A 23,287-nucleotide genomic window follows, 5' to 3' on the forward strand; every position below is an offset into this window, starting at 1 on the left:
ATCACAGTAATTCCGTTTTCACAAGAATTTTTCATTAACTCTGAAAGCATGATCAGTTTAATTGTATCAAACCAGTCCTACATACTGACTGGTCTTAAAGAAAAATGGTCTCCATTACATATTTCTGTTTTCAATCATTGCAGGCACTTCTCAAATGACCTTTACATAAATATTTGTCTAAAATTGTGTCACCTACCATTCTTGGTGCTGGAAAATACAGTAATCATAGATATAGTGTACCTTTTAAGTTTGTAACCCCCAACCCCCAAATTAAAGAAAAACTGATCAATCTGGAATTAAAAGGATCATTAAATCAGGCCATCATTAACAGCACAGGTCCAAAATCTTTTATTCTTTTTCACTGGTATCAGCAAATATTTAATGAACCAAGACTTCGAGGAAAGTGGCTAGAGACCCAAGACATACACTGCATTACGGATTGAATCAATGTCTACATGAAGGAACATTTTTTCTTATTGAGGCTACCAGCTTGAACACAGAATGCACGTACTAAACAGGATCAGCGTATGTATCGCCTAAAGTAATTTAATAAAAATGAGGTCAAACAATTGTATATAAACTAGATATGCTTGATAAGAGATGCGGTTAACATCCACACATATAGCCAAGCTCTGTCTGTACCTTACCAGTTCCTGCAGAACTAACAGCACTCTTCGGAAACACAGGTAATCATAATAAAAGGACTCCTCTAGCAAGTGCTCACTGGTGAGTGACTACAGCCTGATACTGTAGTCCAAATCCATAACAAAAGGGCAAAGGCGATATATCTGCACATACTGTCGGTAATTAGTTAAGAGGCGGGTAATGGGGGAAGGGGTGGGTTTTAAAAGGCACATTTTTTGCTGGATTTCTTCAAATGAGTCAGGACGAGAATATCCACATGCACGTGTACTTCTGTTTTCGGGTGTGACCTTAGACCAGCGTCAGCAGTGCCGCTCACACTCAGCGAGCAGTGTTCGTGTTTGTAAAACCGTACATGTACGGGCTGAAGGGGCCAAGGAACAGAGGTATCTCCATAAGTCCACATTCCCCAAGTTCAACTTAAGGTTCGCTTAATATGTAAGAGAATCATTCATATTTCCTTGATATGACCGGGGGGGGGGGGGGGGGGGGGGGTTCGTGCAAAAGTTGAATGACTAATAATGAGATGGAGGGAGCACGCGAGAGAGAGAGCGAGAACAAAAACATCCAAAGCTCTTCAAATTTCTAAACACTGAGAGCAACCATTGCTATCAAACTACGATTCAATAAAATAATAATATGAAAATTGAGAAAAAAAAAAAAAAGGCACATGTACAGCAGCCGGGCCGATGTGTGTATGGGTTTGTGTCTCCATGTCCAGGAGGGCTTAGCAGCAGCACTGGGTGAGGGGCGGAGTTTGTGCAGTCACGCGGCCCCTGCAGAAATGACCTCCAGCTCTCACTGGTCCGTGGCAGTGACGAGCTCAAACCACTGCCTGAGCGCATCGCTCAGTGTCTCTGGCAGGGCGTTCACATCACGCAGGATCACATAGAAGGGGAAGGGGAACTCTTCCATGTAGGAGCGGATCTCTGGCAGTTCTCCTGGCCCTTTGAAGATGGGCACTTTGATGTCGAGTATGGAGTCCTGGCCCGAAGAGATGCAAGATTGGTGAGGGCAACAATAAATTGATTCTGATCTCAAGTGAAATTCCTTTAATTTTCTAAAACAGATGAATCAAGTACTGTTATGTTTACTGTTATGTTTAAGGATGCGTTTGTTGGGGTGGGCACTTACCCTGGAGTTGGGGTTGTCCAGCACTACGAATATGACAAAGACATTAGCACTGCGAGCGGCTTGAACTGCAGTTGCAACCCTCTCCTTCCCCTCCAGGAATAAGCCCCTGCCGTCGGACACGATCAACAGCAGCTGAGCCGTCTCTGCATCGGGAAGTGGTTAGAGAAAGTGCGAGAGAGAGAGAGAGAGAGAGAGAGAGAGAGAGAGAGACTTGAGTTTGGTGGCCTTTTTGGGTTCCAGGACGAGACAACTCCTCACAGATAGTTCACACAGTATTAGAATGACAATAAAAGTACACACACGTGTATGAAACAATAACCAAGTAGACTAAGTGCGGAGGCAAGAACCAGGATGAACCACCTGTGCTTGGTGAGCTGGGGTTCTGCTGCTTAGCTGCAACAAACATGTTGGCTGAAGTCTCCAAAAACTAGAGAAGCAAAGCAAGAGAGGCAGAGTCAGACTCCCAGTAGAACAGCAGTGCCAAGGAAGCTGTAGGATGTAATGGGTTTCGTGGATTGGCTCAAAATAGGGTTGTCCTTACTTGAGCTATTCTGGTCTTCTTCTGCTGGAACTGGCAGAGTCGCAGTACTCTGGCTCCTGATTGGTCATTGAACTGCTGGTGAAATGGGTGTAGCAACTGAACGCTCTCCCCAAAGCTGTAAACATAAGTAAGTAAACAAATAAATCTACATGAAAGCCCAATTGGCCCGTTTCTTTCACACTTCCAAAAAATACGGAAATGTCTTACGTCAGCTACATATGCATGGAAATTGAATGCTTTCTTAATTTATGGAGTAATGGCAACTCATGTCTCAACACGCTCTGTATAGGTGAGGCTCCATGCACCAGACAAGCTGGTTGTGGCTGAGGAGAGAAGGACTGACCTGCACACGGCCACCTGCCCCACCTCCAGCAGGGTCAGAGCATTCACGATCACAGAAACAGACTCAAACGCCATCTATGGCATGCCACACACACACACACACGCGCATAAACCAGAAACTTTAGTTACAATGCTGGAAAGTGTGTGTGTGAGATAAATCTGACAAAGGAGAGTTACTTGTTTACAGCATACATTGGTTTATAGCCTTAAATGACTAAATGAGTGTCTATATGACTGGCATGAACTAGTGCCACCAGAATGGAGCAGTGCCTCACCTGTTTGGAGTGATTGTCCACCATGCTGGATGAATCATCCACTGCCAAGCAGATCTGGTAGTCTCTCTTACTGGGCTTGGTCCTCCGCAGCCAGATCTTGTCCTTGCGGAACTGGCTGGCGATGTAGGGGATGACCTTGCGCATGTTCAGCCGCTTGCCTGTGCGGTAGTCTCCCCTGTTCCCGGGTCCCCGGGGATGAGGGTGGGGTTAACAATGGGGCCATAACACAAAGCACCAAATTATTTCAATGTCTTCGAAGGCACGTTAGACTAGAAAAGGGGTGATGGGCAAGAGAAGCTGAGAGAGAGAGAGAGAGAGAGAGAGAGAGAGAGAGAGAGAGAGAGAGAGAGAGAGAGAGAGAGAGAGAGAGAGAGAGAGAGAGAGAGAGAGAGAGAGAGAGAGAGAGAGAGAGAGGAGAGAGAGAGAGAGAGAGAGAGAGAGAGAGAGAGAGAGAGAGAGAGAGAGAGAGAGAGAGAGAGAGAGAGAGAGAGAGAGAGAGAGAGAGAGAGAGAGAGAGAGAGAGAGAGAGAGAGAGAGAGAGAGAGAGAGAGAGAGAGAGAGAGAGAGAGAGAGAGAGAGAGAGAGAGAGACACTGACTTGAGTTTGGCGGCCTGTGTGGGCTCCAGGATGAGCCGAAGTTGCTCACACAGCTGTTGAGACAGCGGAGAAGTGAGTGCCTGGTACTGCTGCCACATCACTGCTGCATCTTTCTCCTGAACCACACGCACACACACAAAAACACACAACAAGGAGCTCAAAAATCAATCCTGAGCAGTGAACTCTGGTGTATGTTGCTTCCATATCTGAAGCTGCATTCATAAGTGCTTTCATATGTGAAGCTGCAGCCTGAACTTTCTGGGTGTGGGTGCCACCCAGTGTGATGAGTAGGTGATGAGGGTGTGTAGGTGGGGCTGTGTGACACACCTCCTCCTGAGAGCCTGAGCTCCGTCTCTGCCAGTCCTCCAGCTGAAGCTCCAACTCCTTCCTCAGCAGCTCTGGGTCCTTGACTTGGAGCTGTTGGGTATTTTTGCACATGCACACACGCACAGTCAGTAAAACAGAGGCTGAAGGCTGCAGGTGCAACTGTCTGGTGGAACAGCAGCAATACCTGCAGTGTTTGCGTCAGCAGCTCTGGTACGGTGTGGATGGTGGACTCCATGCTCCTCTCCCTCCTCTCCTCTTCATCACTGCTGCTCTTCATCTCTGCTTTCTCCTTCTTCTCTTCATCAGAATCCCTCTGGCTCTCCAGTTCCCCACTTTCAAGACCTGAGAAGAGACAAGGAGAGGCCATGAGACAAAACAACGGTGGACACACACACACACAAAAAAATAGACTGGCTTTCACACAGGCTGATCTCAGACCAGGCTGCTGTGCTTCATGACACGGGTTTGGTTCAGACCTCGGCGAGAGCTGCTTGAGCTGTCCAGCTTCTCCGGCTTCAGCTTTGGAGCTTCCACTGCTTGCAGGTCTTCTTCTTCCGTATCCATGGCTACGTCATCGTCATCCTCTTTGCTGTCGATCTCGGGCTTGATGCCGGTGGGCTTCTGCTGCTCCGTGCTGGCCGTGTCTGGGAGAGATGGACCGAAATTGACAGACGCGCTATGCAACTCCAACGACCTAGACGCAGGGCACCGGTTAACTGGCCAGTTTCTGTTCAAAGTAGGTAGTCAGTATGTTGCACGGAGTGGGGGTGGACGAGGGGGGGTGGGGGGGGGGGGAAAGAGACCTGGGAAAAAGAAAGGGGAGGTAGAAAGGGACCATCTCTGTGCAATCTTGTGTGTGTGACGTATCGTACCATATGTCTGTGTGTCGTACTGCTTCTCCCCCTGCTTGATGTGTTCGTACAGATCGGATTCGCACGACGTGTCCATGGCAAGGCGTTGCTCCTCCTGCTCTCGCTGTTCCGCTCTCTCCACCGTGCGTAGGCGCTTGTGCACACTCTCTGTGGCATCGCCCAGAGAGCGCTTGTTATCTGCATGGCCTGGCTTTCGCTTGAAACTCTGTGGACACACACACACACACACACACACACACACACACACACAACAGTGTTACAGCACAAGTTAGTGGTAACAGCATGGCTCTAAGCCTCATCTCAGTGTTTAAATTCTTACAACAGTCAGAAACTAGTTTAACAATGAGCTTCCAATCATCACTTAAACATCGATATTTATGATACAACTTTGCATCTCTCAGGCCCTACTGTAGTGTCTGTGGAACACACTAAGCTTTCTCCTGTGAAGTACAGCTGAAAAAGTGAGGCGACGTAGCAGACCTGGGTGTGTTTCTCTCTCCGTCTCTGAGAGCTCATCCTGGCCATCAGCTTGGAGTCGTGGCCTTCCGCCTGGCTGGCATCAGCTGCTCCACTGCCATGTTCCTGGGGAGCGGGGCACAAAGACAAGGGTTGTCGTTCAAGAGGTGCTTTGGGGGTTGATTCTGTTTGTGTAATAGAAAATATATTTTGCATACGTGTGCATCTGTCAATTGCTCAAAATACCACAAAGCTATAAATGTGCAAAGCAGTGTGAGAACTCTCTCAGAACACAAAAGTTAAACTTAAAGTTAACTTAATGTTGTCACTAAATCAGGAAGTGGGGCACACCTCTTTGGCCTGGTCCCTTTCTGACGCTGCACCCGCCAGCTCCATCGCTGTGTCGCTCTGGACATTCTCCTCTCCTGTCTGCCCCTCTGTGGCATGCTCCTTTCTCTCAGCAGTGTTTACCTGGGCATCATCATCATCATCCTCACTGCCCTGCTCCTCCTCCTTATAAAGAGAAGAAAAAAAGAAAAAAAAAAAAACAAACAAAAAAAACACTATCACAATTAATCACAGTTGCTTTGGTAAAAATTGTCAAATCAGCATGCCAGTAACAAAAAGAGTATGACAGAAATGGTTTAATTAATATTAATTAAATCAGTCTCTAGTTAATCTGTCCCAGGATGTTCGGTGAGCTATACAGGAAAGCAACATGTGAACAAACCTTTGGTTTCTTGCCCTGGTCTGCAGGGATAGGCTCATCTTCTCCTCTCCCATGTTCCTCTCCTCTCTGCTCCTCTGCCTCCTCATTCTCCCCTCCCTCACTTTCTCCACTCTCATCCGATTTGGAGTCTCTGCCCTCCTCTTCTAGCCCCACCTCTTTTTCTGCTTTCATTTCCTCTTCCCGCTGGTCTCCCTGCTGGTCTCCCTGCGTCTCTCCGCCTCCATCCTCTTCCTCTCCCTCTTCTCCCTCCCCCTCGGCCTCGTCCACCTCCATGGGTTTGTCGTCTATGTCATAGGGGTTCTCACCTGCAGCATGGAAAATGTGGGAACAAGATGAACTGTATTTGCAAGGAGCTTCCACTGAGCGATGACTTTCAGTGATGGTCTCGCCACCTGCTTCATCCATCTGGTGAGCACCTGACAGCAAACTGCAGCTTACCAAAACCATATAAACCTGACGGGACAAGGAAACCTGATCCGAGTTAACTTAAAGGGGCCGAAAAAGAGACGAGTCTGTAAGCGTTACAAGAGAACAAAACAACAGACGTGTCTTCATCTCCCTCACCCTTCTGCTCTCCCTCCTCGTCCTCTCCTCCCTGATCATCACTGTCCAGGTTAAGTTCCTCGGGCAGGTCCGTGCCCTCGAGCTCCACTGCCTTCTCCTGCTTACCATGGTAGGGGTCCACCTCGTTCTCGTCAAACTCTCGCTACACACACACACACACACACACACACACACACACACACACACAATTTAGTGGCCAACACTTTAAAACACTGCACAGGAGAGAATGATTTAAAACACAAAAAGTAAGGTCTTATACACGGTTCCTGGTGAGACCTGTCCCAGGTCGAGACACCTGTCCCTGTTTCAGCTCCTGCAGCCGCACACAGACTTACCTCATCCACCTGCTCGTGCACTTCCTCCCTCTCGTCTTTGACATCCGGTGTGTGCTCTTTTTCCTGCTTCAACTGGTCTTTGTTGGACTCGCTGGCCTCAGCATTGTCGTCCTTGGCGACCAGCTCCGACTCTCCCTGAGGATAGCACCGGCACAGTTAAAGACGGCAACACGTGGCGACACACACCATTCTGGCCACTCAAACTTTGTTTGCTGCAGAAGCCAACCATAAACTGTTGATCTTTGATATTTCAGCATCTATGAACATTCTGGCATAGGCTATATTTTAGCTTTACTATATTTACTTTATATTTCTATATCTGAAAAAAAGTGAAAGCCAGTCCAACATTCATTCTGGATCCAAGAATATTAAGCAAATCAAGTAAAAAAAAAATATATATATATTTCTCTCTCTCTCTCTCTCTCTCTCTCTCTCTCTCGACACCTGGTCCATCCCTGGGCCGGACTGTTCCTCCTTATCGCTGCCATCAAGGTCATCATCATCTTCGTCTTCATCACCCCACATCCTTTCATCCAGGGTGTCAGTTGGCCCATCCCCCAGGTCTCCCATCTTCTTATCCAACTCCTCATTCTCTTCTTTATCGGAGTCCTCCTCATCTTCATCTGTGTAGAGGAGGGCCAGTCGCAGGAAAGGACATTTTTAAGGCCAAAATTGAATCTTATATGTTTCCCTGGAAATCCAGAGGAATTCCCTGCAGGGAGCTGAAGCTTGCATTCGCAAACCTGCTTCTCGAGCCTCGCCATCATACGTCTTTCCATCAAAGTCCTCGGACATCTCAATGGCGTTGTCTTCTTCTTTAACATCCCGCTGGTCTGGCTCCTCCTCTCTCTTCTCCTGACCCTCCCTAAACGTGTCCTCAACCTGTAAAAAAAATAAATAAAAGTGCATCAGCAACCACAATGTCCTTGGGTTTGGTGTTCTCTTCCCCTGGAGGTCTGGTCTTTACGAAATTCGCTGCACTGGATCTGGGATGCGTCACCTGGTCTTCATTCTCAATCTTGTCGCTGACGTCTTTGACACCCTCTCCCTCTCCAATTCCCCCACCCTCGTAGTCATGGAATTCTGGAGCTCCCTCTCCATCACCTCCCTCCATCAGCTCCTGGGGCAGGCAAAATCCCTGTGTGTGCAGGGAGAAAGAGATAAAGAGGGAATCAAGTAAAAACTTAAAAATGTGTAAACTGACAAATTAATGCTTAGAATACTTTAATCCATTCTGAACCATGATAATTGTTGGACGGTTCATCGACGAACCCCACACAAAACTATGATGGCTCAGAACTGGAATCTGCAGGAGAAGAGGAACCCTGGCACCACCTTCTGGGCAAGGTCGGTGAAGATGCTGGTGAGGACAGAGAGCAGTTTCCCCGTGCTGCGGTGAGTTCCCATGCACATGGCCATGTACCAGCGGGCCAGCTCTGAGTACACGCCCAGGATGGGCTCCAGCTGGACCAGCTCCCTGCATGCCTCCCTCAACTCCTGCACATACACACGCACATGTAACCGCGCGGTAAACACTGGAGCAAAACGTGCATCTTATGGTGTTGTAAGGTGAAGCTCACGGCCAAGTCCTGTGTGGGGCCAGCGTCACTATGGCAACGCAGCATCTCCAGCAATCGTCCCATGACCCCGATGACCTCAGGCAGAGCAAGGCATGCAGCATCCCCACTCAGACCCTCCTCCATCACTTGGCTCAGGTGGCCCGGCTTTAGCAGCTCCTCACACACCTCGGAGTCGCTCTCTAGAACGCAGAGACGCACACACATGCATAAATAAATAAAACGCATACATAATACAGACAGTGTATCTTTCGAAGAGCTGTTTCAACAAAATGTAAAACATTAAAGCTGTTAGTTATATAAATACATAAGGTCATTTTTTTCTTGGGAAGACCCAGCAGTGCAGGCCGCTCTGTCAGTCATTGTGTGTGTGGTGTGGCAGCTGTTTGGTTGGGCTACGTCTGCGCACCCCTCCTACTGTCAGACTGCTGCTTCCCCTCTTCCTCACGCTCTCTCCTCTTCACCAGGCTCTGCACAGCACACAGGACGGTGTTGATGGTCCTCCCTACCTGCTCCGAGAACTCAGTCTGGAATGCTGTGGCTGTACCTGGGAGAGGACAAGCTAATAATCAGAACACACCAATAATGGACCAAAAACATGGCGGCTGCTCGTGAGAAACAGTCTATGTGAACTAGCCTGGAAGAAGTAAGTAAAACCGAACATGCTAAAAGTGGAATTTCAGTGTCATCTGGAGGAATGGCTTTAGGAAAACTAATTAGCATTAGAATTTTATTAAAACTACCAAAACGTGGCAGCCAGCATTCTATCCACATTCTAAGTTAACTATTGGCTAAAAAATGTTGACTTCTCTTGAACAATGTTAGAATCCCGATTAAGCAGATATTATAATGGGACCACTGAAGCAAACGGGATTAATGTGGTTAATACTGAAAGAATGCTGATATTAAGCAACAGTGTTAGCATGATGCTGAACTGGGCTGTCCATCTGGCTGTGGGAGGCAGGGAGGTGTGTTCTCTCACGTTCGGGGCCCTGTCCGAAAGACAGCATCTGAGTCCTCCAGGTGGTGAACTCCGAGACGCAAGCGTCTGCCTCGCCCCGTGCGGCGTGCAGGCCCCGGGTCAGGCCCGGCGGGGTCTGGAGCACGGGCGTCCCCTCGGGGGTGAATAGCTGCTCCAGGGTCGCCATTTGGCTCGACAGGGCTCCCAAGCTGTATACGTACACACCACACTGCTCCACATGACTCCTGGAAGAAGGGAGCGGGTAAAAATAAAGCAAATGTTTAGAGCCATTTAAGCCGTTACACAGAACATGATGAAATATCCATCAGAACTGAGTCAGACATGCCCCTACATAATTTATAATCATGGAATATGGAATCCAGTGCCCAGCGCCCTCACATATTTCGGTCTGCTGAATGGTTTCTGGACCTCTGGTTTAGTAAACAGCTGATGAGGCTTATGAAGTTCTTTGGACTTTATAAAGCACTTTATGACTGGCAAATCCTAGTAAAATCCATGTACGTCTTAACGGATTAACTACCGCCAGAGAAAAACCTTTGAGAGAAGGGTAAGTCTGCAGGTTACAAACATGTGCATCTTAAAATGTTTCGGTGTGTGGGCTTCCCTTGCTCTAGGGAACAACCAATCACTGTTAGCACTGGGAAAACAAAACATGGCCGTCTGGAGGGCTGGCTCACCAAGTGTGGATGACTCCGTCTGAGGCCTCCTGCTTCAGGGCATTGAGTTTCTGCTTCAGCCGTTCACTCTCGCTCTGCAGGGCTTCGGCCCTCTCGACGGCCTCCTGCCAGCTGGCTTCGCCCCTCCTCATCAGGCTGGCCTGCGGCTGCAGGTGGGCGGCCAGGGGCGAGGGGTGGCTGAGCGTGGCCTTGCCCTGCCCAGCCTCGCCCTCCCGGGGCTGGGAGGCACCGCCTGACGGCCCCTCCGGGCAGCACTGCAACGTCCAGGAGAGGTGCTGCAGGGCCATGCAGCACTGGTGTGCGGCCAAACACGCCCTTGTCACCCAGCCTCTCAGGGGCTCCTGTGGGGGGAGAATGCAGCCCTCCTCCTCACCCGAGCGGGACAACTGCGACCTGATGTCCTGCACGTTACTGAGCTGCTTCCTGCCATTTTAAATGCGAAAAAAAAAAACAAAAACAAAAAACAAACAAACAAGCAGTGAATCAACTGGAAAGGGCGCTGATGACGGTCATCCTCTGCCGGATGCGTTTCTTTGCGGACCTGAGCTGCACCCAGAGGTCGGTGAGCCTGGCGAGTCGTCTTCGCTGATGGAGCAGAAGCTTGAACAGATGGGAGGAGAAGCCACGGCAACGCTCCACACTCCCTAGGCCCAGCTCCTGCAGGACACAGCAGGACAAGGCGTCACGCCACATCAACAACAGCTGACTTTCAGAGCCTGACACTTTCATATATAAGCTATTAACAGTGGACTTCATTTTATATGAAGATGATGTTTTTTTCTTCTTTAGATTGAGTTTCACAACAGATGATGTCTACAGTAATGGATAGCAAGAATGAATACTAAAAAAACTGTAAACTGTTGTATAACAGTTTGTAAAAACTGGTATAAAATTGATTTTAAATAATTTACCTCCAAAAATATATTTGACCGAAAACATTTCTGTAAGAACACATATACTTCTCAATATTATAGTAAATTATCTTAATTACAGTGATCTTAAGAGATATCCCTGCACCACCACTTCACACCTCCATGTTGAAGTTCTCCATGACATACTGAGGGGCATTACAGATATAATGATCAAATATAATAATTATAATAACTGGACCAAGGGTCAGAGGCATTAACACTGTTGTTTGGACTAGGTGAATACAAAATAATTTGTAACAAAAGTGCCTTAGGATCAAAACTGTCCACAAATGTGTATGCCATTCATAAAAAGGGTCCGGATTAAGGGTGCTGGAATGCTTTCATTTGGTTATGGCACAACACCGAAGATGATAGGAAACAGAGAGATGACAGTAAGTGGAAACTTCCGGAAAGAGGGTGCAAACCTTGGCGGCTGTCTGCATGGCGGCCTGCATGGCGTTGCGCCTGGCCCAGGAGCGGTAGAAGTACTTCTGACAGCCCTCCCATGCGCTCGTCATCTCGGCAAACAGCCTGGCCAGAGGGCACAGATGGGTAAATTCAATTTGCTACGCAACTCTTGTACGAGTTTAATCTTGTATGAGCATATTTAAATAATCAAACATAGAAATATTTCCACAATCAGGACCAAGGAATAAAAGCTCCATTTAGATTGACATTTATATTTCCACTTACAAAAGTTTCTTTTCTTGGGCAAAATAATTGTAACAGTTATTTTAACAGCCCAATCAAAATGCAGAAAATATTGGTTTGCCACAAAGAGGTAAAGTGGTTTGATTCTGCGCTTTCATAGCATTTATGATTGCAGTGATGCTATTTCAAGAACACATGCCACAGGTTTATTGCAAGTGTCCTGTCTGTGCGGACAAACTATGAGTCACGATAGTGAACCAGGATAGAAAGACTGCATGGAGGTTAGCGTACATGCTCTCTGAACTTCCCAGAGTTCCGGCCACGGACAGCGCCGTGCTCATCTCCACGGGCTGCAGACACAGTGGCTCCTGCGCGTGGGCCGTGCGGCCCCACGTCAGACCTTTGCGGTACGACAGGCCTGGAAGAGATCAGAGCCATTACAGCACTGGCAGAATAGAGGTGGCCAGACACACACACACACAGACACACACACACACACACAGACACACACACACACACACCGACACACACACACACACACCGACACACACACACACCGACACACACACACACACCGACACACACACACACCGACACACACACACACAGACACCGACACACACACACACCGACACACACACCGACACACACACCGACACACACACACACCGACACACACACACACCGACACACACCGACACACACACACACCGACACACACACACACACACCGATTTGCGCCAGCATTTTGAAGAGGTCAGCCAGGGCACGACGCTTCTGTAGCAGGATGTGCTTGACCTCTGCCCTCTGCCGTTCCTGCTCCAGGGAGCGGTCCACACTCAGGCTCTGGAGCGCCTGCATGTTGGTGATGATCTCCACTGGGGGGCGCCACACACACACACACGACGGGTAAACTCTACACAGTGCTACTCCACCTCATATGCCTGACATGAACTTTTCACACATATGTTCCAACTACAAAATATACTTAATTATATTAGATATAATATACTTACGATATTTAGAGAGTTACCACAATATGATGCAGTTTTAATTTTTTAAAGTTATAAACGATCCTGTAGCATGCTAGTTTTCGCTTGAATACATACTGCAACTATATGCTTTTAGGAACACAAATATCCCTAACTAGTACTATTGGGTACTAACTGTACAACCACAGGGACTAACGACCACTTCCAGATTATCAGTGTGGGTCATCCAAGTTTTTTTCTTTTTACCTGTAAACTGGTCAAGGTCCTCTGTCAACTCAGGCAAAGCAGCCTTCTTCACCAGTTGCACGCACATCTTCCTCATCCTCCTCGTGAGGAAGGGCAGACGAGCCTGCAGTTTGGTGCCACACGTGACCTCTTCTGGACCGTCACTCTGGAACAACATGCAAAACCACACCTGTCATTTAGACCATGAGATGATCCTCAAAAGAGCCAAAGGAAACAAAAACACGTTAATTCAAGAGCTAGCTACACTTCTCGAACTAGGTACAGACTGGAAACGTGTCTGTTCTTAATTCTAGACAGCGAAGCAACCATGTAGCACAAATTCACACCTGCAAATCCCTGCCTCGCCCTGGGAGGGCAGCACCGAGTGCTCGGTGGAGTCTGTGGAGGGGCGTCTCCTCCAGCTGGGGGTCTACACTGTCCAGACTGCTACTGCCCTGCTCCACCAGACAGAGGGTGCACGGCTCAGCCAGGGCTGCCTCAAACTTCCTAGTGAACCTGAACAGGGTCCTGCACATGAAAACATAAATGAAAATAAAGCAAAAATCACAACTTTGCACGCAGTCCAGCCTCAAATAAACCATGAACTTTCGAGTCACACTCACCTGTGGGTTTTCTCCACAGATTGTTTCACAGACCAGAAACTAACATCATTCCACTTGGAGATCTTCACAAAGTCCTACATGTGACAAAAGCTGTTAGTTGGTGAAGGAAGCTGCAAAATGTATAAAATGTTAAAGCTCTAGAATTCATTCTTGAGAGCACTTTTGTGTGTGAATGGTGGACATTCTGATTATTTGAGTGGGGGGGGGGGGGCGTTGTTGAGCACAACTCTGCTCGACTTGCCTTGAGTTCTTTCTCGATGGGCGTCCTCAACTGCGTAATTCTGGACTGGACGCTCTCAGAGAACTGAGCATAGTATTTGTGGAGGTTCCACAGCAAACTGCACAGTAAGGCTGGCAGACAGACAAACCATAATCCAAATAAATAACGCACCCTGAAATCAGCCGGGCCACTAGGATAAAGCCCCAATCCCCTGAAGACCATACACACCACACCATGCTCTATTACACAACGGAGTGTATGAAGCTAATGAACAGGTTGTTAGCTGCTGTAACTGAAGTGTTAAAGCAACGGACTGTGCAGTATATGTGTCTATGGTAGCCTGTGGTCCAGTAGCAAATGCATCTTAATGCTCACTGCCTTGTTAATACAGTGCACAGACATTCTGCTGTGCTCCACTGCATCCACATCCGATACACCTGCTAACCTGTTATTATACACCTTATCTCTGATCTATGCCTTTGTTATACACCAAATAGTAAACAGGCCATGCATTATGGAATGTGGTAAAGGCAGGAAGTGATGCGGGTCTCTCACCGTGTCCTTCCTGTTTGGGAGCCAATAGGATGTGACAGTGAAAGGTGAGCAACATGGTCAGACGGGTGTGAAACTCCCCCAGGGTGGAGCCCTCCATGAAGCCCTGCAGCGTGGACGAGACTGAGGAGAGGGATAATTCCTCCACACCGCCATCTGCTGGACCCGTGAAGAAATGCAGGAATTAAATAGGACAAAAGCAACGTCACAAAGAAACAAACACAAAGGTGATCAAGAAATTGCATATCACCTCGTCAGATTGATCTTCAAATATCTATTGCAACGAACAACTGAACTAAAAAGGTTCCATATTGAGTTTAGGCACTGCTATACGTTCAGAGGATGTTACCAGATGTTAAGTCCATCCTCTTCTCCTGTAGATATCTCTCCACCAGCTGGTAGATATTGAACCAGTGCTTGTTGGAGTTCTCTGCATGTCGTTTCATAGCATTGTCCAGACTGCTGGACCAACATCTGCAAAAAAGACACCAATTCTAGTCAGTCGCATTCCTCTAAACATGCTCTTTGAAAATGTATGAGAAAAAAGATGATGCAAAAACAGCAGACGCAAAGTTCTCTTTTGAGAACAATCTGCACATGTGCTAAACGGAACTGAAGACAGCTGCTTTTTGGCACATACCTGAGCTCCAGTTTCCTCCACTGGATGATGAGCTGAGTGATGGGCTCCAACTCAGTCCTCAGAGATACAGAACGACTCGCATTGCTCTCCCAGTCCTGAGACAGAGCGTGTGTGCGTGCAATGTTAAGACGTCCCAATAGACCTCCTACAAACGGTGTCATGCTCATATAATGAGCTGCACTGCTAGCATACGGCTGCTCACCTGGGCTTTACTGAGCAGAATCTCCAGGCCATTGAGGAACTTGGCCAAAGGGCTGGACAGGCTGAAGTTCAGGATCCTCTCCATCACCACGGTGATCTGGGAATCACATCGGCAACATGGGTGAGGCCACATCGTTCTCTCCCAACTTACACACCAGAATAGCGCGTTCACTGGACAAGGGACCGTTTCTTCAAAATGTCCAGTAAATATTTCTAGGGTTATGGTTAACACATTACTGCAGTTGTACATTCTGGGGTAACAGATAAGCAGGCATCTGTTTAGAGACCTGAGCCTGAATAGTCAAAAATGACCATTAATGTTTGAGCAACAGTTCCAGTTTTTCAGGGTCACCAAGTCTCTGCCACTCACCTGCAGCAATGCTGGGTGACCGGGCCAGTCGTCCAGGCGACGGCGGACAGCTCGGCCCAGCTGCTCGAGGGCAGGCAAGCAGAGACGTGCCTGGCTCATGTTGGGCTGCTGGTAGAAGTCATAAGGTCCCTCGCTAGAGAGGAGAAGGCCGGCTGGACCACCAGAGCCACGCACCGTGTTCTGGAGCAGTGAGCTGAGCAGAAGCTGAGAGCTTATCAGCTGAGGATCCAGTTCACAGTCTGAGAGCGAGAGAGAGGTGACAAAAGAAAGAAAAGCAGACAGTGAGATTTTTATATTTTATATCTATATATGTATGTATATACGTGTATGTATGTGTGTGTGTGTGTGTGTGAATGTGAGTGAGTGAGTGTGTGTGTGTGTGTGTGTGTGTGTGTGTGTGTGTGTGTGTGTGTGTGTATAAACACACACACACACACACACACACACACACACACACACACACAATGGAATCCCAAATAATAAAGTTAGTCAGGTACACTCTAAAGAAGTTTCTATCTTGACATGTATGACACTACAGCTGTGAACAGTGGTATCTAACTAGATAGTCAATAGTGCAAATATCTTATCTTATCTTATTAATGTGAACAGTCACTACAAAGAAAAAAGAAACGGTATGCAAAATCATTGACCTCGGTTGATGCCCTTACCCATGAGATGATAAAAGCGAGTTATCAAAGGTGCAGTGATCTGATAGGATGTGACCAGTGCACTGATGTGGTCCTTGCTCTGATTGGTCGGCAGGCTGGGCTGGTACCACAATGATTGGGCATAAGACAGGCACAGTCTCTGATGGACTTGAATGACGGTGTTCTGGCAGCTTGGCAATAGGAAGCCACCGTTTTGACTAGACTCCGCCTTTCCATCACAATCTTCATCATCCTCAATAATGATTGGCTGTTCCAGACTGGGTTCTGCAGTGATGTCAGCAAAGTCCTGAGAGAAGAGGTAAAACATGCAAAAGAAAATTACGTCCAAATAAGAAACACCTTTGCTCACTGAAAGAAAATATAAGAAAGAAAGGTGTGTGTATGTCTGGATCACAGACTCAAAGGGCAACAGTTCTGTACAAGTTGCTAACAAACCAGCCACTCTGACTTTTCTGCTTTAAAAACGTCAAAGGGCTTGGTTCATTAGCAAAGGGACAAAGTTTGACAGCGAAAGGAGAGCCAAGAGACGCTGGTGCCACCTTGTGGTAGGTGGGGAAGGAACGCCTGAAGTCTCGCTCCTCCTGCTGCTCCTCCGTGAGACCTCCACCGTGCAGGCGGGAGCGGCCACGGTACAGGCTGGCCTCCCTCTGCTCCTGCTCCCGTGCCCTCCTCTCCTGCTCGTCCCATTCGTTCACCAGAGCCTGAGTGTGCATGCACACACAGAAGTACAAAAGCAGATGAACACAGCTTTGTTGTTGGAACCAAAAAAAAAAAAAAAAAGAAGTGTGTGGTCCAATTTGGTGCATAGACAAATACTGGGTATATACAGTAATACCCCGAAAATTCACGCTGCTGAATCTGCAGCTTTGCAAATTCGTGTATTTTTTCCTTGGAACCTAACACTTAAAATTCACAATCTCACAGCCTCGTTCTTCGCGTCAAGTGTATCATGTAGCACGTTAGCTTCGTGTGTGTATTTTATTTGCGTTTTCTGCAAACCCCAAGATGCCTCCCAAACGTGCTGCACCGTGCAAGGAAGTTAAGGAGGCCGAAGGCTACTATGACACTCCAGAACAAGGTGGAATTGTTGGATATGCTTCGTGAAAAGAAGAGCTTCATGGTTGTAGCCTGCCATTATGAAGAACGAAGCAGCTATTAGGCATACCGTTTCATCACGTTTCTGTGAAACTGCTAAAAATGTATCCAACGTTAGGAATAAATACATCGTTAGAATTGAATCGGCATTGGCATTTTGAATCAATGATTGCAGGAAAAAAAAACAAAAAAACCCATCCCCTTAGATGGCAACATTATCAGAGAAAAGGCACAGAATCTGTACCAGCAGTTTTCAATGGAAGAAGGTGCAGAACCACAACCAGGAACATCAAGGAACACTGAGATTTTTTTTTTTAAAGTTCATTGGCACTTTTTGGACTCTTCCACAAATGAGATTATTTTGTTTATGTTTCTGAATGAAACTTTAGATCTGATGTTCACTTTCACGCACTTCACAACTTGCATGTGAATGCAAAAAAAAAAAAAAAAAAGAAAAAAAAAAAAAGACACCTACGAAAGCGAACGTTTCCTCTCGTGTTAAGACACGGACGTTTACATGTGAAGCAATGGCTCGGGCAGTGGTTGTAGCCTTCATGGTTGTAGCCTGCCATTATGGCATCAATGAAAGTACAGTATGCTACATCCAGAAGAACGAAGCAGCTATTAGGCGTACCGTTTCATCACGTTTCTGTGAAACTGCTAAAAATGTATCCAACGTTAGGAATAAATACATTGTTAGAATGGAATCGGCATTGGCATTTTGGATCAATGATTGCAGGAAAAAAACCCAAAAAAACCCATCCCCTTAGATGGCAACATTATCAGAGAAAAGGCACAGAATCTGTACCAGCAGTTTTCAATGGAAGAAGGTGCAGAACCACAACCAGGAACATCAAGGAACACTGAAGATTTTGTTGCCAGTAGGGGATGGTTCGACCGTTTTCAAAAACGGTTCAAATTAAGGTCGGCATCATTGTATGAAGAGGCAGCATCTGCCAACACAGAGGCAGCAGGGAAGTACTCCGACACGTTGAGGGCCATTGTCTGGGAGAAAGGGTACAAACCTGAACAAGTATTCAACATGGACGAGACTGGCATGTTCTGGAAGAAAATGCTCTGGAAGAAAAAGGATGTGGAAGCAGAATTGGAGACAGAGGCAGAGGAAGAACAGGGCCTGACATTGGAATGTTTGTCCGAGATCTTGAGGACCGCAAGGAATGTGCAAACGATGGTTGAGTCATGGGATCCTCACATGATTCGGGCATTAAACTTTAATAATGGCTTCGATACGCTGCTCCAGCTGTTTAAAAAAACTCCTAGAAACCCTGAAGAAAGAACGGCAGCAACTTCCAATAATGTTCCTCACAAGGGCCAAAAAAGCCAGAAAGAAACCCCACCAGAAGATATGGCTCCTGTAGTAGAGCCACAAGATGAGCCAGAAGAATCATCTACTTTTACCTGTACAATTTTAAAGGGTGATGTAAATCATAACATCAATTTTTAATGAACTTGAAGTGTTTTGGGGACATATTTAGGGTTTAACATATGAAGATAGGTCTTTATAGGCCTTTGTTAGTTGTCCGTGCAAAATTCACACATTTTCAAAATTCGCGGGGGGGGGGTCTAGGAAAGTAACCCCCGCAAATTTCAGGGTATCACTGTAATACATTCACAGCATTTAGCTGACCCTTTCTCCAAAGCGACTGACAATTATGATTGAGTACAACTTTAAGGGTTAAGGGCCTCGCTCAGGGGCCCCAACAGTGGCAACTTGGCAGTGGTGGGGCTTGAACCAGCAACCTTCTGATTACAAGTCAACTACCTTAACCACGTTGTTTAACTGATGTAAACGATGGGTTCGGCCTGATGTCCCACCTGACACACATGTCGTAGCAGGGCTTGCGCCTCCATCTCCAGCAGCCCAGCGCTCAGCGTGTGGCACTGCAGACGTAGCAGGGCAGCAAGCAGCAGCATGGCCGGCTTGGGCACCACCCGCGCGGCCTCGTCAGCCGGAAGCATCCTGGCCAGGCTGGCAAGCACCTCGGCGCACGCCCGCGAGCACAGGAAGTCGGCGCGGGCGAGATCGGAGGCCAGGGGCGGAGCGGCGGGGCCGGCCAGCAGGGCGGTGAGGAGGTGAGGTGCGGCTACGGGCGGAGGCGGCGCCAGCGCGGACGAGGCCCGCGCAGCCAGCAGGCGCATGCCGTGCCGGAGCTGCAGGATGGCGCAGCGCAGCGGCACCACCACGTCCGGGTAGAGCGGGTACTCGTCGGCCAGGCGCTGGGCGAAGCGCTGCTGAGAGGCCTGCCACACCGCCTCCTCCTTCAGCAGGCCCTGGATGCCCGGCCGGGACTTGGGGCCGGGCCCCTGCAGGGCCTTCAACAGGTGAGAGAGCAGATCGCCCACGGCGGCCGGCTGGCCGATGCTGCACAGGTAGTGCTGGAGTTCCTGGTAGAGTTGTCCGTATTGCGGGTCGGCCGGGCGACACGCCTGCTTACGGCCCAGCTCGCAGATCTGCTCTCGGACCTGCTGCATACGGATCCACAGATACCTGCATGCGCACACACGCACGCGGCCAAGGTTAAATACAGCCGAACAAGTACACATACAAAAAGCAGGTGATACAAGATAATATGAGAACAAGGAAATATTTTAAACCACTTTTTCCTACCTAACAGGTAGTTAAACCACTGTCGTGGCCTTTCTGAATGATCAGGCCTGATTTAGTTGAGTACAATAATCTGATGATGTTTTGTATTGTGAAGCACAAAAACGAACGAGAGTTCTTGGTCGAAACTGAAACCCACATCAGAATGCATTGGGCTGAAAACCAAAACCAAAGAACAAGAATCGAAAAGCAAGCGTGAGATTTTTTTTTTTAAAGTTCATTGGCACTTTTTGGACTCTTCCACAAATGAGATTATTTTGTTTATGTTTCTGAATGAAACTTTAGATCTGATGTTCACTTTCACGCACTTCACAACTTGCATGTGAATGCAAAAAAAAAAAAAGGGGAAAAAAAAAAAAAAAGACACCTACGAAAGCGAACGTTTCCTCTCGTGTTAAGACACGGACGTTTACACGTGAAGCAATGGCTCGGGCAGTGCTGCAACACGTGCACGTGGGAAGAACGAGAGGAACAAATGACGTCGAGATATCAGAACGGGTCGCCCCTGGACCGAGCGGCCGGGACTGGAGCTCAGTGCAGGATTACGAGGAGAACGGCGTCTAAATCTCATTATCAAAATCCGTTCATAACATGCATCTCTAACACATCAACAACAGCACATCTTTCTTTTGTTTCAGCATACTTCAGTTTGGTTTTTGCTCAACTGGCTATCAGGAGGCTGAAACTGGAGCGCATGCCTGAGGTCGTGGCATTTTACCTCACGCGAGGGTGCTGGAAGGCATCGGTGGTGCTGCTCTCTTCAAGCTCTACCCCTGTCAGCAGCTGAGAAGAGAGACTCCGACCTCTCCACTCATCCTGGAGCAAGGCAAGCTGGAAAAAGGAGACACCGGATACGTACAGGAATGACACCATGAAATGCCAGACCACCGACTGGGAACCTCTGTTGGCCACTTTAACATAATAACTTAAACGACGAAGAGGTGGCAAGATCTTAGATCACCTCATCTTGTGCATAGCTGAGTTTGTAGGCCCTCTTCACTGCTGGGTCAAAAATAGTCTGTGGCGCCCAGACTTGGATCTGTAGCAGACCCATGTTGACCCAGAAGACCCCGGAGCGGGCCAGCTGGACTGTGTCCTGCGCCCGATTGTGGGAGAACTGAGTCAAGCAGGTGGCCAGGGTGTCCAGGAAGCCTTCCGGGAGGAGGTTTTCGGGCAGGCCTTCTCTGAGGGCGACCTGGATCTCCTGGGCTGCCCCGATGGGGTCCTGACCATCGACGAGAGCTTCGCAGGATTCAGCATAGCTCTCCTGCAGTCCCGGAGACAGCAGCTCAGACAGAGAGTGCAGCTGACGGCATAGCACCAGCCCCTGCAACCTGCGGTCCGTCAGCCTACCGGGGGAGAACACACGGTGCTGTCCTTTACCCACACGGTGCAACATCAGCTGAAAAATGTACAGCAAACGCTTGCAAAAATTCTCAGTCTTAGAGCACAACAAAGCATAGGTTGCCCTAGGAGTGAACTAGGAGATTTTGTAGCGTTTGTTCAAGTGTTTTGCTTGCATGTGTGTGCGCGAGAGAGAGAGAGACAGAGCCCTACCTGAAGTCGGCGAGCTCAGGCATGGCCATGTTGTCCCAGAGCACGGTGCTGAGGTCTTGGAGCTGCCCAACTCTCTCTCGCCACTCGCCTAAGGTCACCCGTGATGATGACAGGAAGGAGGTGCCGGATGGATCCCAATGCCCGCCCCCTTCGCTGCCACTTAAGACTCCCAATATGCACCTGGACCACACAGCACGACTCAGCATGCCCGGACCCTACAGCATACAAAAGGCATCATTTTTAGAGCACTACTAAATGCATACCAAATACAACATGCATACACACAAAGATACACACACACACACACACACACACACACACACACACACACACACACACACACACACACACACACACACACACACACACACACACACACACACAGACACAGACACAGACACAGACACAGACACACACACACACACACACACACCGTGTCGGAGGGGCCCAGCAGAGGGCGGGAACTCTTCGGCTCCTCTGGGCTGAGCGGGCTCCATTTCAACCAGCGCTCAGGGTCAGAGGTCACGCTGCTGCTCCAGAGTGCCGCCAGAGTCTCGGACAGCAGTTCACACCACACTAATGGCAGCTCCTCTACAGGCTGGGAGGAGAATTACAGCAGTCAGTACATAATTCAAGCAGCTCAGACCCTATGTGCAAAAGGCCCAAGTTACACATATAGTGTTTTCATGCTGAGTCCATACCCTCTCTGTGCTGAGAAGGAACCACAGTGGCAGAAGCTGCCGGATGTTCATGGGTGTGGACTGCATGCAGAACCGCAGGTGATTGGACAGGGATCGGCGCAGCCCAGCCTCTGCATCCTTATGCCCTCTGAGAGACAGTGCGTCAAAATTCATAAGGAATCACCATGAAGCAATATAGGGGTCCCAAATCCAGCATTAGTAAATGTGGCATTGTGGATAAACAGTGGAAGTTTATTCAAGCACATTCAAGTTCAGTGGTTTATGGACCCTGTACATGGCTCACATGCACATTTCACCACTGAAATGCTGATGAATCTAAAACGCAAAACAGAAAGCAAGCAAAATCCCTTTTAAAACTGATTTTATAAGGTGTCCTCATACCTCTGCATTACAGACAGGTGTAACAGGTCCACGGTCACTTTCATCTGGTTAAGTACAGCCAGCACCTCCAGCGCCGGCCAGATCTGAGCCCGACGGGCCAGCTGCAGTAGCACCTCCCGGCCTGGGGTGGCACCCTCTCCTGCTGCCTCCTCCTCAGCCTCAGAGAGCGAGTCCAGCAGGCCACAGCATGCCATGTGACTCTGCTGCTGGTCCACACAGGCATGCAGTCTGTCCATCACACCTGGAGGTTCCATATGGTTAGGAACAGGACTCTGCGATCTGCAGTGATGAGCTAGACATGCACTGCAGACAACACTCAACAAAGAATAATTTTAAAAGAATGGTATGTAAAAAAAAATAAATAAAAAATAAAAAAAATCTTAAAATGAACAACTGAGATTACAAAATCTGAGATTAACGGAATCACTGTGACACCATGCATCGTACATTTTGTTGTTTTGCACCCGACTCAAAATCAAGAAGGGCACGACAATCTGTGAGTGTTAAAACATGAAAAACACAAATGAAACGTGCCGGGCATACCAGCGCTCTGCGGCTCCAGTAGAAGGTTGGCTTGCAGCACCAGGCCCCAGCCTTCCAGCAGAGCTTCCTTTGTGTCTATCCCCATGGCGACAGCCCGGAGGCGGGCCACCTCCCGCTTCCATAGCGATGGCATGCTGCTGTCCAAGCGCAGATCTTTGACATCCAGTGCTCTGCTAAGAACGCGGAGGTGGGAGGCGCAATCTGCCACAGACTCCACCTTCAGGGAGTGGTGGGTGGAGCAAATACAGTGATTAGCAGCGAAAAGACAACGTATCACACT

The 23,287-nt window shown here is 48.3% G+C and overlaps 1 protein-coding gene across 2 annotated transcripts in view; it reads right to left on the reverse strand.

Annotated features, from left to right (window-relative positions):
• Positions 1 to 1,135: 1,135 nt before the first annotated feature.
• The window catches only part of mdn1 (midasin AAA ATPase 1), a 50,620-nt gene continuing 28,468 nt past the window's right edge, over positions 1,136 to 23,287 (reverse strand). The window contains exons 56-102 of one of the 2 annotated variants that reach the window (XM_035528820.1): positions 23,008 to 23,224; positions 22,465 to 22,705; positions 22,084 to 22,210; positions 21,816 to 21,980; positions 21,383 to 21,597; positions 20,787 to 21,174; positions 20,544 to 20,656; positions 19,036 to 19,708; positions 16,644 to 16,805; positions 16,105 to 16,390; positions 15,437 to 15,675; positions 15,068 to 15,163; positions 14,866 to 14,960; positions 14,575 to 14,699; positions 14,229 to 14,381; positions 13,695 to 13,804; positions 13,454 to 13,527; positions 13,178 to 13,358; positions 12,852 to 12,996; positions 12,345 to 12,491; positions 11,905 to 12,031; positions 11,388 to 11,493; positions 10,593 to 10,708; positions 10,052 to 10,474; positions 9,375 to 9,598; positions 8,802 to 8,939; positions 8,396 to 8,574; positions 8,151 to 8,312; positions 7,816 to 7,953; positions 7,559 to 7,697; positions 7,260 to 7,438; positions 6,816 to 6,950; positions 6,481 to 6,622; positions 5,917 to 6,221; positions 5,538 to 5,699; positions 5,211 to 5,312; positions 4,731 to 4,935; positions 4,335 to 4,502; positions 4,043 to 4,200; positions 3,859 to 3,948; positions 3,532 to 3,647; positions 2,935 to 3,109; positions 2,661 to 2,734; positions 2,318 to 2,432; positions 2,137 to 2,203; positions 1,777 to 1,919; positions 1,136 to 1,626 (exon numbers count right to left, since the gene is read on the reverse strand). In XM_035528820.1, the coding sequence (XP_035384713.1) occupies positions 1,441 to 1,626; positions 1,777 to 1,919; positions 2,137 to 2,203; positions 2,318 to 2,432; positions 2,661 to 2,734; positions 2,935 to 3,109; positions 3,532 to 3,647; positions 3,859 to 3,948; positions 4,043 to 4,200; positions 4,335 to 4,502; positions 4,731 to 4,935; positions 5,211 to 5,312; positions 5,538 to 5,699; positions 5,917 to 6,221; positions 6,481 to 6,622; positions 6,816 to 6,950; positions 7,260 to 7,438; positions 7,559 to 7,697; positions 7,816 to 7,953; positions 8,151 to 8,312; positions 8,396 to 8,574; positions 8,802 to 8,939; positions 9,375 to 9,598; positions 10,052 to 10,474; positions 10,593 to 10,708; positions 11,388 to 11,493; positions 11,905 to 12,031; positions 12,345 to 12,491; positions 12,852 to 12,996; positions 13,178 to 13,358; positions 13,454 to 13,527; positions 13,695 to 13,804; positions 14,229 to 14,381; positions 14,575 to 14,699; positions 14,866 to 14,960; positions 15,068 to 15,163; positions 15,437 to 15,675; positions 16,105 to 16,390; positions 16,644 to 16,805; positions 19,036 to 19,708; positions 20,544 to 20,656; positions 20,787 to 21,174; positions 21,383 to 21,597; positions 21,816 to 21,980; positions 22,084 to 22,210; positions 22,465 to 22,705; positions 23,008 to 23,224 (8,226 nt within the window). In that variant the 3' untranslated portion in view covers positions 1,136 to 1,440. Of the gene's footprint in view, positions 1,627 to 1,776; positions 1,920 to 2,136; positions 2,204 to 2,317; positions 2,433 to 2,660; positions 2,735 to 2,934; positions 3,110 to 3,531; positions 3,648 to 3,858; positions 3,949 to 4,042; positions 4,201 to 4,334; positions 4,503 to 4,730; positions 4,936 to 5,210; positions 5,313 to 5,537; positions 5,700 to 5,916; positions 6,222 to 6,480; positions 6,623 to 6,815; positions 6,951 to 7,259; positions 7,439 to 7,558; positions 7,698 to 7,815; positions 7,954 to 8,150; positions 8,313 to 8,395; positions 8,575 to 8,801; positions 8,940 to 9,374; positions 9,599 to 10,051; positions 10,475 to 10,592; positions 10,709 to 11,387; positions 11,494 to 11,904; positions 12,032 to 12,344; positions 12,492 to 12,851; positions 12,997 to 13,177; positions 13,359 to 13,453; positions 13,528 to 13,694; positions 13,805 to 14,228; positions 14,385 to 14,574; positions 14,700 to 14,865; positions 14,961 to 15,067; positions 15,164 to 15,436; positions 15,676 to 16,104; positions 16,391 to 16,643; positions 16,806 to 19,035; positions 19,709 to 20,543; positions 20,657 to 20,786; positions 21,175 to 21,382; positions 21,598 to 21,815; positions 21,981 to 22,083; positions 22,211 to 22,464; positions 22,706 to 23,007; positions 23,225 to 23,287 lie in introns of both variants that reach the window. The other variant, XM_035528819.1, reaches the window with a different exon arrangement.

This window comes from Electrophorus electricus, chromosome 8 (genome assembly GCF_013358815.1).
Source record: "Electrophorus electricus isolate fEleEle1 chromosome 8, fEleEle1.pri, whole genome shotgun sequence".
Lineage (NCBI taxonomy): Eukaryota > Metazoa > Chordata > Actinopteri > Gymnotiformes > Gymnotidae > Electrophorus > Electrophorus electricus.